The sequence below is a fragment of the Miscanthus floridulus genome, chromosome 11, assembly GCF_019320115.1.
Source record: "Miscanthus floridulus cultivar M001 chromosome 11, ASM1932011v1, whole genome shotgun sequence".
NCBI lineage: Eukaryota > Viridiplantae > Streptophyta > Magnoliopsida > Poales > Poaceae > Miscanthus > Miscanthus floridulus.
Genome location: NC_089590.1, coordinates 73563521 through 73578011, shown reverse-complemented (window position 1 = coordinate 73578011; position 14491 = coordinate 73563521). Strand labels below are relative to the sequence as shown.

At 47.9% G+C, this 14491-nt stretch overlaps 1 protein-coding gene across 1 annotated transcript; it reads right to left on the bottom strand.

Moving 5' to 3' along the window:
* Positions 1 to 9126: 9126 nt before the first annotated feature.
* Positions 9127 to 10577, bottom strand: LOC136492201 (uncharacterized). The gene is made up of 6 exons (XM_066488302.1): positions 10491 to 10577; positions 10373 to 10401; positions 10089 to 10281; positions 9782 to 9997; positions 9520 to 9693; positions 9127 to 9444 (listed from the first exon to the last, which is right to left on the bottom strand). Exons 1-6 carry the CDS (start codon positions 10575 to 10577, stop codon positions 9127 to 9129), a joined length of 1017 nt encoding a protein of 338 aa, XP_066344399.1.
* Between the last annotated feature and the right edge of the window lie 3914 nt (positions 10578 to 14491).

The following is a 14491-nucleotide window of genomic DNA, read 5'->3' as shown; positions in this document are numbered from 1 at the left end:
CCTCTGGCACATGCATATGTAAGCGAGTAATAAAAACTGCAGGTAAATCCACAAGGCGTTCCTACTATACATCTAATAGGTGAAGGATAGGTCCTAATCCCACCTGAGGATGCGTAGATAAGGTTGGCTTCCATGGTCTGCTCCTATCCAAGATAGAATTTCGGCAGCACCTCCCCGTTGTTCTCCCGATACACGTCCTGACAGGGAGATTGTGTATCAGGAGAACAACGAGGAGGTGGTGCCGAAACTCTGTCTCGTACAGGAGCGGGCCACGGAAACCAACCCATCTACGCATCCGCGGGCTGTCCAAAAAACGTGGACAATCCGAAACAGGTACGGAATTTGGTATGCAAAGATCTGCATACCAACGACCGTATCTCTTTCGGACGGGAGACGCCTAACTGGGGTTACACGAGATACAAGTATGGAAGATGGGTTATACCTAGGGTGTCGGTGAGGTCAGGCTAGTGGGGCGGTGGCGAGTCGCTGCAGTGGCGAGGCGACGCGGTGCAGGCAGAACCGCAACGCCGATGAAGACGATCGGGGTCACCGAGTGCCTCCCAATGGTCCTCGTCCTGCAAAGAAAAGGCAAATGGTTAGACTCCATTGAAAATTTCGGCAGCACCTCCCCTGCACGGAGAGGTTTCCAAAACCTGCAGAAAACATTGGCACGAAGGCCAACAACCACATGTATACCAAACATAGGCACGAAGGCCATCAACCACATACATACAACAATAACTACTACTAACACTAAAACTATGAACAACAACTACAACTACTACTGTCACTACGACTTACTAACTAATACTAACACTACTAATTAACTACTACTACTAACACTACTACTTACTAATACTAACATTAGGGCATACCTTGCCAGCGAGAATGCGAAGACCGAGGGCCGGCGATGACAACGGGGACGACCGCTACGGCGTGAGGGTCGACGAACCGAGGCGGCACCTTTCTTCTCCTCTTCTCCTCTTCTCCCCTTCTCCTTCTCTCCTCCCTTCTCTTTCTTCTTCTTCCTCCTCCCCTTCTTCTCCTTCCTCCTTTCCTTCCTCCTCTTCCTCCTACCTCCTCCTCCTTCCTACTGCGGCCGCACGGGCGCGGCGGGCGCGGGGCCGGAGGCGCGCGGGCGCGGCAGGCGCGGGGCCGAGGCGCGCGGGCCGGGGAGCCGGCGGCTGCGCGCGGCGGCTCCGGCGGCGGCGGCGCAGCGGCTACGGCGCGGCGGCGGGGCGGCTACGGCGCGCGTGTGTGTGTGCGTGTGTGGTGTGTGCGTGGTGTGTGTGCGTGTGTCCGGTTTTTTTATATTTTAAACCTCTTTGCCGAGTGCCAGATCCGAGGCACTCGGCAAAGAAAGTATTTTGCCGAGTGCCCCCGATCTGGCACTCGGCAAAATAAAAAATTAAAAAAAAAATCCTGTCCTGGCTTTGCCGAGTGCCTAGGGATAGTACTCGGCAAAATATTCACTTTGCCGAGTGCCAAACCTTGGCACTCGGCAAAATAAATATCACATGTGATGATGTCCTGGTTTGTGAACACCATACGTGATGACGTCCTCCAAACGTTTTCAAATTTTTACCACCGCATATGCATGTGATATCACGACATCTCGCCAAGTTTCATGATTTTCGGGATTCGTTTGAATTTTATAGAATTAAATAACCACTCACACGCAAGTTCACGACGTTGCCCCGTGAGCACGTTGATCGAAATTTGGAGACAGTTCCTAGATTTAGCATAAAGTGACACTAACAAACAAGAATAACATTTTTGGAATGGATCAAAACTATTATTCGATGCACCTGCAGTTCAAACCTACATTTTCCGGAAAATTGTAAGAAAACGAAATAAAGTGAAGAAATATAGCAAACAGCAATGAAATTGTGCCAAATTTGAACATGTTGTTCATGGTACAAATACAAATCTAAGAAAAAAAGTTGGTGGCAAAAAAAATTTTATTTTGCCGAGTGCCAAGGTTTGGCACTCGGCAAAGTGAATATTTTGCTGAGTGCTATCCCTAGGCACTCGGCAAAGCCAGGACAGGATTTTTTTTTTAATTTTTTATTTCGCCGAGTGCCTTGGCACTCAGCAAAGTGAATATTTTGCCGAGTGCTATCCCTAGGCACTCGGCAAAGCCAATATTTTGCCGAGTGCCAAACAGAAGGCACTCGGCAAAGAGGACAACGTTGGGTACCGTTATCCCCGGGCGCCTCTTTGCCGAGTGCCCAACTTTGCCGAGTGTCTGGCACTGGGCAAAGTTTGGCTTTGCCGAGTGCCTTATTTTGCCGAGTGCCAGACACTCGGCAAAGCCCTATTTGCCGAGTGCCAAGTTTCGCCGAGTGCGACACTCGGCAAAGGTGGCCTTTGCCGAGTGCCAGATATTTGGCACTCGGCAAAGATTTGAGCACTAGGCAAAATCCCGGTTTCCTGTAGTGACTATAATCTCTATAGGATTGTGATAAATTTACCATTTACCTTTATGTGTTCTTTCACCATTTGCATTGTGCCTTTGTGGATTTTTGAAACCTTACTTTAATTTATATAATCTTTTCTTGTATTCTGTTTATGACATCATGATCTATATTTTGGCTTTCAACTTTTGATCTTATGAATTATCATAATTTTTTATCCATGTGTTAAATTCAAACTATGATGTTTATTGCAATTTATTCAAAAATTTTCTTTTATCTTTTATTAATAATGGATTATAGGTCCGACATTGCTCTTAGTTATTACAATAGCATAAAAGTCTACACCACAGTGCTCAAGATGTTCAATTATATATATGTGTAGTAGTAATTTTTATGAAAAATAGTAGAGTACTCAAAATTAAACTAGTATTGATATGACATTATTAGCAAAGAGTTTTAGTATAATTTATTATGAATATGGTGTCATTGGTATGCGGTTTGATAAGGAAAGTTTTTTATGATCAATAAAATATAAAAATATGTATGTATCTCTAATGCATGCATGGTATACATGGTAAGACACAGCCCGATTCTGACATTATTGTGAGAATTTCTAAAATTTATATATTTTTTAGCACGTCTTAACGTGGAGATCGACTCCTTTGGAGACTTTTGGTTAGTATGGTTAGTAGTAAAATATTAAGATTAAGATGTTTGGTAAAAAGAAATGTATTTATAGACTCATCATATATTAAGACAATTTTGATTTTGTAGCAGGTAGCAGCAGGTGATCGCACATTGTAAGAGCAAAATCTAGTAATTATTGTAAGATTATAATCTTTAAAAGATATTGTATAAATTATTGCACATCCTGATTCAGCGGCGACTTCCGATTGAGCGGTTGAAAACGGACACAATAGCGAGCTTCGTGGGACCTGCATGGCAACCGGGTAGAAGTACACAGGTAGGTAACGGTCATATACGTATGCTTCAAGTCTACTAAGCTAAGCTGCCCCTCTACTCGATCGAATGAGATCTAGTCTTATAACTAATTCAAGGCGTCAAAGAACGACCGAACGACCCCAAGATTAGTCACCGTCGGGTTCGTGAGGATATGAGGATGGGAAACGTACCATCACGTTCCCGTTCCCGTTCCCGTGTACCCGCCCGCAAATTCACTCGTACTTTAAATTAGGCCCTTGGCATGTTAAAATCCAATCAAAAGCTCAACACATTGCTTGGCATAAATAGTAAATTAAACCCTAAATTAGATGTCCCTTGTAATATGGAATCTTTCTTGTTCAATTTATTTGATTTGACACTATGAATTTGCTTTTGCTCTTCAATTGTTGTATTTTGTAACGGAAATAGGTTGCCCACGAGAGTAAATTCCCCGCATGGAGACAGAGCTAGAAGGAAATAAGGGCGTGTTTGTTTCCGCTTAAAATCATAATCGAGACGAAAATAAGCGATAATCCCACCCAAACACCTTCGATTATTTTAGATTCTCATATAAGCGGGAGGTAGAAATAATCCCAAATGCACTGAGTCGTGCGTTTCTCGCACCGCGAGCAAAGGGGTGCGTTTTCCCCGCCGCGGACTTGTTTCCACCCGCTGCCCCTCCACTCCCCAGTCCGCGCTAGCATCCGCTCTCTCCGCTCGCGACTCCAGCGCTAGGGTTTGCGCCGCCGCTGCCTTGGGTCGCACCGCCCCTCCCTGTCCGCTCGTCGGTGACGTTCGTGGCGCCGTTCCCACTGCTCGGTTGGTAGCTAGCCCTCTCCCGGTCATCTTCCTCGGAGGCGACCGCATCTCTCCGTTCGGTGGAGGCCGGCTCCGTTCGTGCTCCCCGTCGCCCTTTCCTCTGCTCCGACTGAAGGTCTCAAGCTGGTGCTGGTTCAACCATCCCTTGTCCAAGATCTATTCAGGTACTTGTCTTTACCGATGTATGGATTGTAGGTTTGATTTGTATTGCAAATGGACGAATTATATATGCATAGCATGGTTAGGGACATAGTCTGTGCAGATGTTGAATGCTTGTGTTTTAGGAATTTTTCTTCAAATGTAATGCTGAATGCTTGTGTTTTACATATTTGTTAGTCCGTGGAGATTTTAAATGGACAAGTCAGCAAAAGTTCAGGCAAAATGGGGTGATTTTGCTGCCAAGGCCTTCAACGACATTTGTGTGGAAGAAGTTCTTACCCACAATAGGCCTGGACATTGCTTGAATAGTTTGGGCTATGCAAATCTTGTCAGAAAGTTCTTCGAACGTACCAAGAGGCCTTATAATGAGTTACAAATGAAGAATAGATGTGATACAATGAAAAAGAAATATAACTAGTGGAAAACTTTAAACATGCTAGCTACTGGATTAGGGAGGGATCCTACCACTGGTTGTATTGTGGCTTCCGATGAATGGTGGGCAGAGCAAAATGCGGTGAGCATACAAATCACTAGTATTTTTAACTCATATGCAAGTTGTTATGTTTTTTTACAAATATCTAATTATTTTTTATTTATTTTTCAGGCTATGTCAGGTTGTATAACATTCAGAGACAATCCACTTGAGCATGAGGACCAGCAGGGGATCATGTTTGATGCAATTAGTGTTACAAATGAGACTTCATATGTTCCTGTTGGTGCTAGTGATGCTGTTCCAACAGGTGAAAGTGAGGGTGCTGCTAATGCTATCAGTGAGGACAGAGGGACACCAAAGGTCACACCCACTTCAGACAAACGGGTTCAAAAAAAAACCTACCCCAACTTCACCTCCGGAAAAGAAGAAGAAGACTTTTAGAGATCAATGCATGAAGCGTTTAGTGGATGCATATGAGAAGAAGGCGCAAAGTAGTAAACAGTCAGCCACTTCACATGTCATTGATCATGTTAGAGATGAGGTTACTAAAATGTTTGATCAAGTCATTGGGGATGGTGCTGAAGAAGGGAGTGATGAGCACTACTATGCCACACAACTACTTACGAAGAAGGAGTACCGTGATATGTTCAGTACTTTGAAGACACCTAGTGGGAGGTTAGGATGTCTGCGAAGGGCATGGGAAAACAAGAATAAGAATTAGTGTTAGACTGTGGCAATCACATCTCTATTTTATTGTTCCAAGCTGTTGTGTGAGACTATGCTATTTTTTCAAATTCTTGTGTGAGACAATGTTGTTTAATTTGCCAACTTCCTTTGTGAGACAATGTTATTTAATGTGCCAAGTTCCTTTGTGTCATAATACTATTTATAATTTGCCTAATGTTGAATGTGACAAAATATCTAATTGGTGGATCTTTTTGTGTGATAGATAATTATGAGTACATCTAGTGCTTCTAGTGAAATTGAAACATATGACGACGACTTTATGGTGGCATACATTGCTTTGGAGTGCATGGGCGGTACAGGTAGAAAGAAAGCTGAAATTCCTATGTCAATTCCAACTATGACTGGAATCCAATGGGTTGAGATCACACTCCAAAATCCAACTGAATGCTATAACATGTTTAGAATGAGGTCAGTTTTCCTTCACCTTCATGACACCTTGGTAGAAGATTATGGCTTGAAAGCAAGTAGAGGAATGTGTACCAAGGAAGCCTTAGCAATGTTTTTGTGGGCATGTGGTGCACCTCAATCATTTTGGCAAGTGAAGAACAAGTTCACCCACTCATTAGAAACTATTAGCAGAAAAATTACAGAGACACTTGAATGTGTCATGCAGTTGGCTTTTGACATTGTGAGGCCTAGAGATCCATATTTTGGTTCTATACATCCTAAGCTACAAGAAGCTAGATTTTGACCTCATTTCAAAGATTGCATTGGTGCAATCGATGGCACACATATACCAGTAACTGTTCCATTATATGAGCAACCTAAATACATTGGCCGCCATGGTTATCCTTCGCAAAATGTAATGGCAGTATGTGACTTTGATATGTGGTTCATATTTGTTGTCAATGGTTGGCCCGGATGCAAGATAGTCGTGTCTTATTGGATACTCTAGTCACATACAAGGAACAATTCCCACACCCTCTCGAAGGTATAAATCATTTACATTCCAATGCGTTTTTTGCAATGTACAAGGATCTGAGGTGTGTTTTAACTAACTTGTACATTCAAAAATGTAGGAAAGTATTATCTGGTCAATTCAGGATATCCTAATAAAAAAGAGTATCTTGCACCATACAAGGGACAAAGGTACCATGTTTCTGAATGGCAACATGGTCGTACTCCGGTGGGATTGACGGAGGTGTTCAATCATTCGCATTCAAGTATGAGAAACGTGATTGAGAGGTCATTTGGAGTCCTGAAGATGAAATGATGCATTCTCTTGAAGCTGCCCAAATATTTGGTGAACAAGCAATCAAAAATTATAGTTGCTTGTATGGCCCTTCACAATTTCATTAGAGACAATAACATAAATGATGCTGACTTTCAATCGCATATCCAAGAAGATGGTACAAATGGACCCGAATCCAGCTCAGGTGAAGGAAGTGCTTCTGGAGATGACATGGATATGAGTGCTTTGCGTGATGCTATAGCCACAGCTATGGTTGGTTGATTAACTGTTGTATCCATCTCAATTTGTCCAGACTTGTGTTAATTTCATGTTGTGTAACATTAGTTATTGGAACAAACTTTTAATTATGTGAACACAAAAAATTAGTACCATAATTGTCTTTAGCTCGTATTCAGTGAACAAATAAGGTGTCATCAGCCTCAGAGGCATACAGGTCATTTTACACTCAGTACAGACAATCTATGGGTAATAATCAGGATTGCCAAACAATCTCAATTGTTTATACAGTAGATTCTTTAGATCACAGCTTATTAATCCTGATCAGATTAAAATCGATTGTCCAATAAGCGTTCACATCTAGGGCCTAAACCTTCATGCGAGCGTTTGCGGGAACGCGACGGAAAATCTATTACCTATGGTAGGAACAAGAGGCAGATCAATTACACTGTTGACATCCCTACCCTAAACCTTACCGATCATCTCTCCATACAAGTAGGCAACTACAGTCTACATTTACAGCTGCGCCACTAGGGGATGGAAGGAGCCAACGAAGCTCCTTACGTCCCGCGCCCATCATTCTTCGACCAGGCGTGTCGTGTCACTACACAAGACTACAACTACAAGAGTCACTACAGGAAAACGCCTCTTTGCCGACTGCTTGCCCCGGTCGGCAAAGGCATAAACCCAGTCGGCAAAGGATTTGCCGACCGCAAATCCACGTGGCAGTCGGCAAAGCCTGGGTCGGCAAAGGCGGATTTGCCGACTGCCACGTGGCACACAGTCGGCAAATCCTTTGCCAACTGCCACGCCAGCAGTCGGCATAGCCACGTGGCGCCGTCAGCCCTGACGGCAGGCTTTGCCGACTGCTGTTTCCTCGGCAGTCGGCAAAGAATTTTTTTTTTCAAAAATTGTTTGCCGACTGGCCGCCAGCTCGGCAGTCGGCAAAGAAAGAAAATTTTTTTTTTTGAAATGTTCTTTGCCGACTGCTTTCGGAGTTGCAGTCGGCAAAGGTTTGACCTCTTTGCCGACTGCCTCCCATTGCAGTCGGCAAAGACTCTGTCCGGGGTTTTTTTGCCCAGCTTTGCCGACTGTAAACAGTCAGCAAAGCTGGAATTTTTTTTTTTTGCTTTTGTTTTCTGTTTTCTCGCATCAAAACCCTACAAAATCACAAATTATAATCCAATTTCACCAGAAGCACCGGTAGCACCATTTATATCACAATTTCATCACATTTGTCGCCAACATCACCACATATATCACAATAACGCACAACATCACATATATCTCACATATATGTCACAATAACAACCACACAAGTGCATTACAACCATCACATGAAGTCCAACACGTCGAACACCACAAGTCGATGTCCATCACACAAAGTTCAACATAACAAGTCTAGGTCCATAACGAAGAAAAGAAATACATGACAACAACTTCGACGATACGGTGGATACATGATAACAGAATCGACAAGTACCTAGCTCGTCGCGCCGTCCCCGGTCTCGTCGTCCGCTCCACCCCCAGAGCCCCCAGGGTTTGCCCACGGAAACCCCCTTGGACCAAATTGAGGCGCCTGCGCGTACTGCCACCCTCCGCGCATCGGCGGCCACGAGTACGTCGGAGGAGGGCCACGCGGAGGTGGATACGGTGGATAGGGTGCAGGTGGTGGATACGACATCATCTGATGGCCGGGACCTCCAGGAGATGGGTTCGAACCCGTCGACTGTACCTGCACAAGTTAAACGCCAAGTGATGTCATTAGTATCTGTAGCATGGACGCACAAGTTAAAGCAAGAGTCAATATACTCACCGGGGTCCCTCTAGGAGCGACAAGAGCAGGCACAGGAAAAAACTCTGAAGGAGGAGGCGGTGGAGCGAACATTGGAAGAGGAGGCGGTGTAGACGCCCCGGGCGTCTGCATGGACTGGAAGAAGCTGGCCATGTTCTGCATCTGAGTGTTGTAGTGCTGCTGTAGGCTTTGCTGGTAAGCCATCTGTTGCGCCATCATCTGCGCGTGCAACGTGGCGATCCTCTCCTCCATCTTGGCCTCCATCTGGGCCTGCAATATTACATCCGCAGTGTTGATTGTATGTACAGGTGCGAAACGAGTGAACGATGAACGAAACGGCACTTACCTGTGACGCTGACTGCCGCCAGGGCGCTACGGGGATGTCGCTGGAGCTCGTGGGCGTGGATCAAACCTGGGTCAGCGTAGGAACCTGGGACGGGTCGAGGGCGCTATGGGCCATGTAGTAGCGGCCGTGCTGCTTCCCTGGTCCCAACCTCTGCAGGAGGTCTGTGTCCAGGGGCTCGGCGGTGGGGTCGAACGTCTCCCCGTAGCGCTGGCGAGCCGCGACGGTGTACTCAGTGGCCTTCTCGTAGGCGGTGGGGTTGGTGTACGCATCGGGCCTGTCCTCCGGGTTGTAGACGTTGTTCGGATCCATCGCCTTGCCCTTGTGAGAGAGGAGGTACGCGGTGTACTCGTTGATTTCCTGCCCACCGTGCGTCTGCGTCTGCATTGAAAACACAAACATGGTTACAAGTATTGACAATTGAGCGCAAGGATTAAGACATGAACGGACGCATACCCATCTTGTCGCGAACTGGGGGAGGGGCTGATTCCCTTGGTGGTGTGACACCCCTCGCATCTGCGCGCGGCGGCCCTGACGGTCGGCGCGCCTCGCGTACGCCTCATCCGTGCGCCACATGCGCACAATCTCCGTCCAGCATTCCCTGTGGTTGTCGCACCACGACGGACACACCTGCATGACATCAAGTATTTGACATGCGAGAAGATTAGTGTAATGTTTCACTGAAGGAATCTGAACGAATGTTGTCATACTTAATTACCTGCTCGTATTGCGCTTGGGTGAGGTTGGCCTCCCTCGAGTTCATTCTCTGGCGGATTTGGGGCTTCTTGATGTTCTCTCCAAGCACGTTGGCGTGGAAGTCGCGGATGGCCTGTATGCGCGCCTCATGGTACAGGTCCTTGAGACGATCTTTGCAGACCGCCTCCTGCACTCGCGCCGCCTGGGCTGCTTTACCCTCCTCGCACGTGAAGAAGTCCTGCACACAGACACATCATGTAGCATTTCCTTTTTGCAAGAAGTCCGACGAATGCGTACTATTTAGCAATGCGGTGCGATGAAAGACTCACCCAAAACTCCCTCTTTATCTTTGCCGCGATGGTCTCGCCACCCTCCTCGACGAGGTAGAAGTGGGACCACTTGGTGGGCACCTTCATCTCGCCGTTGACGTTGACAAGGCCAGGGTAGTACTCCTTAATCAGGAGGCCCTGGATGCCATTGATATGGCGTGCTTGACCTGCTCCACTCACAATCTTCCAGGAACTGCACGAGTCATTAAGAACAATTATTAGTCTTCAGTTCGATTTTTGACATGTCATATGAACAAGTAGTGAAATCAATAATGGTTACTTACGTCTGGCCCACGGGTGTGATCACCGGGCGCTAGTGGAATTGCGGCCGCACCCTAGGAAGCTACGTGGGCCCGCGCGAGTACACCTTGGCCACGCCTGACGAAGTCGAAGCCGTCTCGCCTGGTGTAGGCGCGTCGTCGCCGTCGTCGTCGTCATCGTCGTCGTCGTCGTCATCATCGTCGTCGTCGTCGTCGCCGCCGCGCTCATCGTCACGCGACGTCGTCCCCCCTTGCGAGGACGAGAACGGTAGCCTCCTGGTTGCCTGGCGACGTCCGCTGGGGGGCTGGGACCCCCTACTGGACGACCTGCGCACCAACACCTCCTCCTCCTCCTCGTCGTCGTCGGCGGTCTCCTGCGGGGGGACCTGGTACGCCGAGCGTACTGCTCGATGCGGCCGCTGCCGCCGTCCGCCTGGCATTTTGCCGAGTGCCTGCAATGACAAAGAACAAAACTGTTAGCATAAATAAATGACAAGTACTTGTAAAGGAACATAATAATAACAATATAGTATTACATGGCCTCGTAATTATCTCCGCGAACGGCAATATCTCGGGCGTGGAGTCGTCATCTCTATCACTATCGTCGTCATCGCTATCAATATTGTCGAGCTCCCTTAAGTCATCACTGTCATCATCATCCTCATCGTCTCCATAGTCATCATCATGTACCTCCTCCTAGACAACTCCATCACGCTGCATCTGCCATCGCTCAAGCATTCTTAAGTCCCTGGCATCCTGCACCTCCTCACCCTCATCCTCATCGATTTCGTTGTCTACTTCCATGCCCATGAGCGAACCAATGTCGATCTCCAAGGTACCTTCTAGCCCCTCAGGTTGATAGAACTCATCGGTGCTTGGGTCAAAGTTGTAATCGTCGTCGTTTGGGAGAGGCGCTTTGCCGCGCGGCGACACCAAATGCACAAGGCTCCACCTCGCAAGCTTCTCGTCTTTTGGCACGCCCATGGGAGGTAATAAACTTGCGTGGCGTCTCGGTTGGCCACAATGTAGACATCGTCTCCTTTATAGCTGGAGTCCTGTCGAATCTCGACTTGACCTATCGTAAGGTCTTTCCTCGTGATATCAGGATCGAACCAATGGCATTTGAATACCACCGGCGCTAAAGTCCCGGCACCCTTAAAGTTGAGCTCGTATATCTCTTCGACTATGCCGTAGTAGTCCTTCCCATCCGTGCCGGGCGTACGAACTCCGCAGCACATGGTTTTTAGGTTGGGTCGACTCTCCTCGTAGCTTCTCGTGCGAAAGCGATAGCCATTCACATCATAAACGGTGAATGACTTCACCCTACGGGAGAAGCCACGGCCCACCTGTTTCAATTCATCGCTCATTTCTGCATCCGTTCGGGCCTGCAAGGGTAGGAGATCGTTACATAACTCGCTCCGGGGAGCAAAGTGGAATCACAAAGTCAGAAAGAGGTTAGTTGGTTGGTACCTTTGTACAGAACTAGGAGATGAAATCGGGCACACCGTGTCTAAGAAGATTGTCTTCTTCTTGCTCGGTAGGAGCCCTATTGCCTCTCCAGTATTGACTAATAAATTCCCTAAAAGAAGGAAGAAACTAGAGGGTCAGACCATGATAGATGGAGGATAGTGACGGCGTAGGTAACAAGCTCATTGAGAACTTACTTCTAATAAGGAATCACTTCATCAAGGTTGATCAACAATGTGAACATGATAGTCTGCCACTCCTGATGGTTCAACTGCTTGTTGGTACCTGCGCTTCCACTCCCGAGATCCCCTTGGAAAAGGCTGAGTATCGATGAGTTCTCGTCAGCATTATAACGAGGGGTTGGATTGTGCATGCTGGGAAGCTTCTCAGTATAGTACGCCTGTGTGAAGGTCGACACCTCCTCTAGAACGGAGGCCTCTCCCACGGAAGCCTCAATCTTGGCTTTATTTCTACAATTTTTCCGAAGAAGCTTTAGACACCTCTCGATTGGATAGCACCAACGGGCCTGCACGGGACCCCCCAACCGTGCCTCGCGCGGTAGGTGCAAGATCAGATGCTGCATGGACAGAAAGAAGCCGGGTGGAAATATCATCTCCAACTTGCAGAGCAACAGAGGTGCAGCCTTCTCCAGTTCAACACAAACATCCCGAGACAACTCCTTGGCACAAAGCTGGCGGAAGAAGAAGCTCAACTCTGCCAGGACGCGCCACACATGCTCTGGGAGGTATGCCCGGGTCATCGCAGGAAGGATCCGCTCAATCCATATGTGGAAGTCATGGCTCTTCATCCCTAAGACTTTCATAGTCTGCAAGTTCACACCCATGCTCAGATTCGCCGCATACCCATTGGGGAACTTTAACGTCTTGATCCACTGCAGAACTTCCTTCCTATCTGCCCTTTTCAGGATGTAATCGGCCGGCCCCCTTTTCCATTTCCTGCCGGGCGCAGGGGTCTTCATCACCAGGTTTGGTCTATCACAGATCATCTCTAGGTCCAGTCTAGCCTTGACGTTGTCCTTCGACTTTTTGCCAACGTCCATGAGTGTTGCCCAGAGTGCCTCGGCCACATTCTTTTCTGTGTGCATTACATCGATGTTGTGTGGAAGAAGAAGGTCCTTGAAGTAGGGGAGCCTAGTCAAGCCCGATATATGAGTCCACATGTGGTCCCGAGCATATCCCTTAAACCCACCTGTTTCCTCAGGTTCGAGAGCCTGTATGTCGGCAAGGACGGCGGCAGGGCTCTTAACCTACGGAATGGGGCCGGTGACTTGAACGCCTTTCGTGAAGTGCTTTACATCTAGCCTGAATTCATGGTTCTCAGGCAGGAATTGGCGATGCTTGTCGAAAGAAGAAAACTTGCCGCCCTTGGCCAGCCAGGTGAACATCACATCTACCTTGCATGTCGAGCAAGGGAACTTCCCGTGAACACACCACCCGCTGAATAAGCCATACGCCAGGAAGTCATGCATTGAATACTGGTACCACACATGCATTCTAAAGTTCCTCTTCGTAGCCCGGTCGTACGTGAGTACCCCCTCTTCCCAAGCAAGTTCCAATTCATCCCACACCGGCTGCATGAACACACCCATATTGTCGCCCGGGTGTCCAGGTATTATCAGCGTCAAGAGCACGTTCTTAGGTTCAAACATGACGCCGGGGGGGAGATTGAGGGGGATCACAAACACGGGCCAGCAAGTGTACGGGGCCGCCATCATTCCAAACGGGTTGAACCCATCTGTTGCCAGCGCTACGCGTACATTCCGAGCCTCCATAGCCTTGACAGGATTCATGTTATCGAAGTGCTTCCATGCATCACCGTCCGCCGGGTGTACCATCTTGTCAGGATGGTATCTTTTGCCATTCTTGTGCCACGTCATCTGTTTCGCGGACTCCTCCGTCATATACAGCCGTTGCAGCCTCGGTAGGAAAGGAAGGTGCCGTACGACCTTCTCGGGGACCTTTGACTGTTTCATGCTGCCATCAGAGCCTTCTACCAACACGAACCTAGAGGCATCGCACTTCGGATAGGTTTTTGCTTCCTCGAGGTCTCCCCTGAACAGGACGCACCCCTTCGGACAAGCATGGATCCCCTCATACGGCATCTTAAGTGCACGAAGGAGCTTCTGTGTAGCGTAGGTGTTCGTCGGCAGGACATGATCTGCCGGAAGCAGTCCCCCAACAATGCTCAACACGAGATCGAAGCCGTTTCGACTAATGCCCAGCTGTGACTTCAACCCTATCAGGCGTGAGACGGCATCCAGTTGCGTAAGCTTTGTCTTCTCGTGAAGGGGCTTCTGTGCCGACTCCATCATGTCATAGAAGGCCTTCGCGGTTTCCTCCGGATCTTCCTCCACATCCATTCCTTCGCCAAACCGTGCTTCGTGGAAGTCTGCCATCATGTCTGCCATCCCGGCATCGCCATCATACTCCTCGAGGACGGGTCGCACCACCTCGTCCCTAATAGGATGGTATTCACCATGGTGGCGCCAACGGGTATAGTTTGGAACGAACCCGTGCTTGAACAGATCTCTCAACACCTGAGCCTTTACTTTCTTCTTCTTGTTCCTGCACTCGCTGCAGGGACACGGCATCCGAATCGACCCTTTAGCAGCTAGGCCAAATGCATGCTCCAGGAACTCAGTCGTCCCCCTGATCC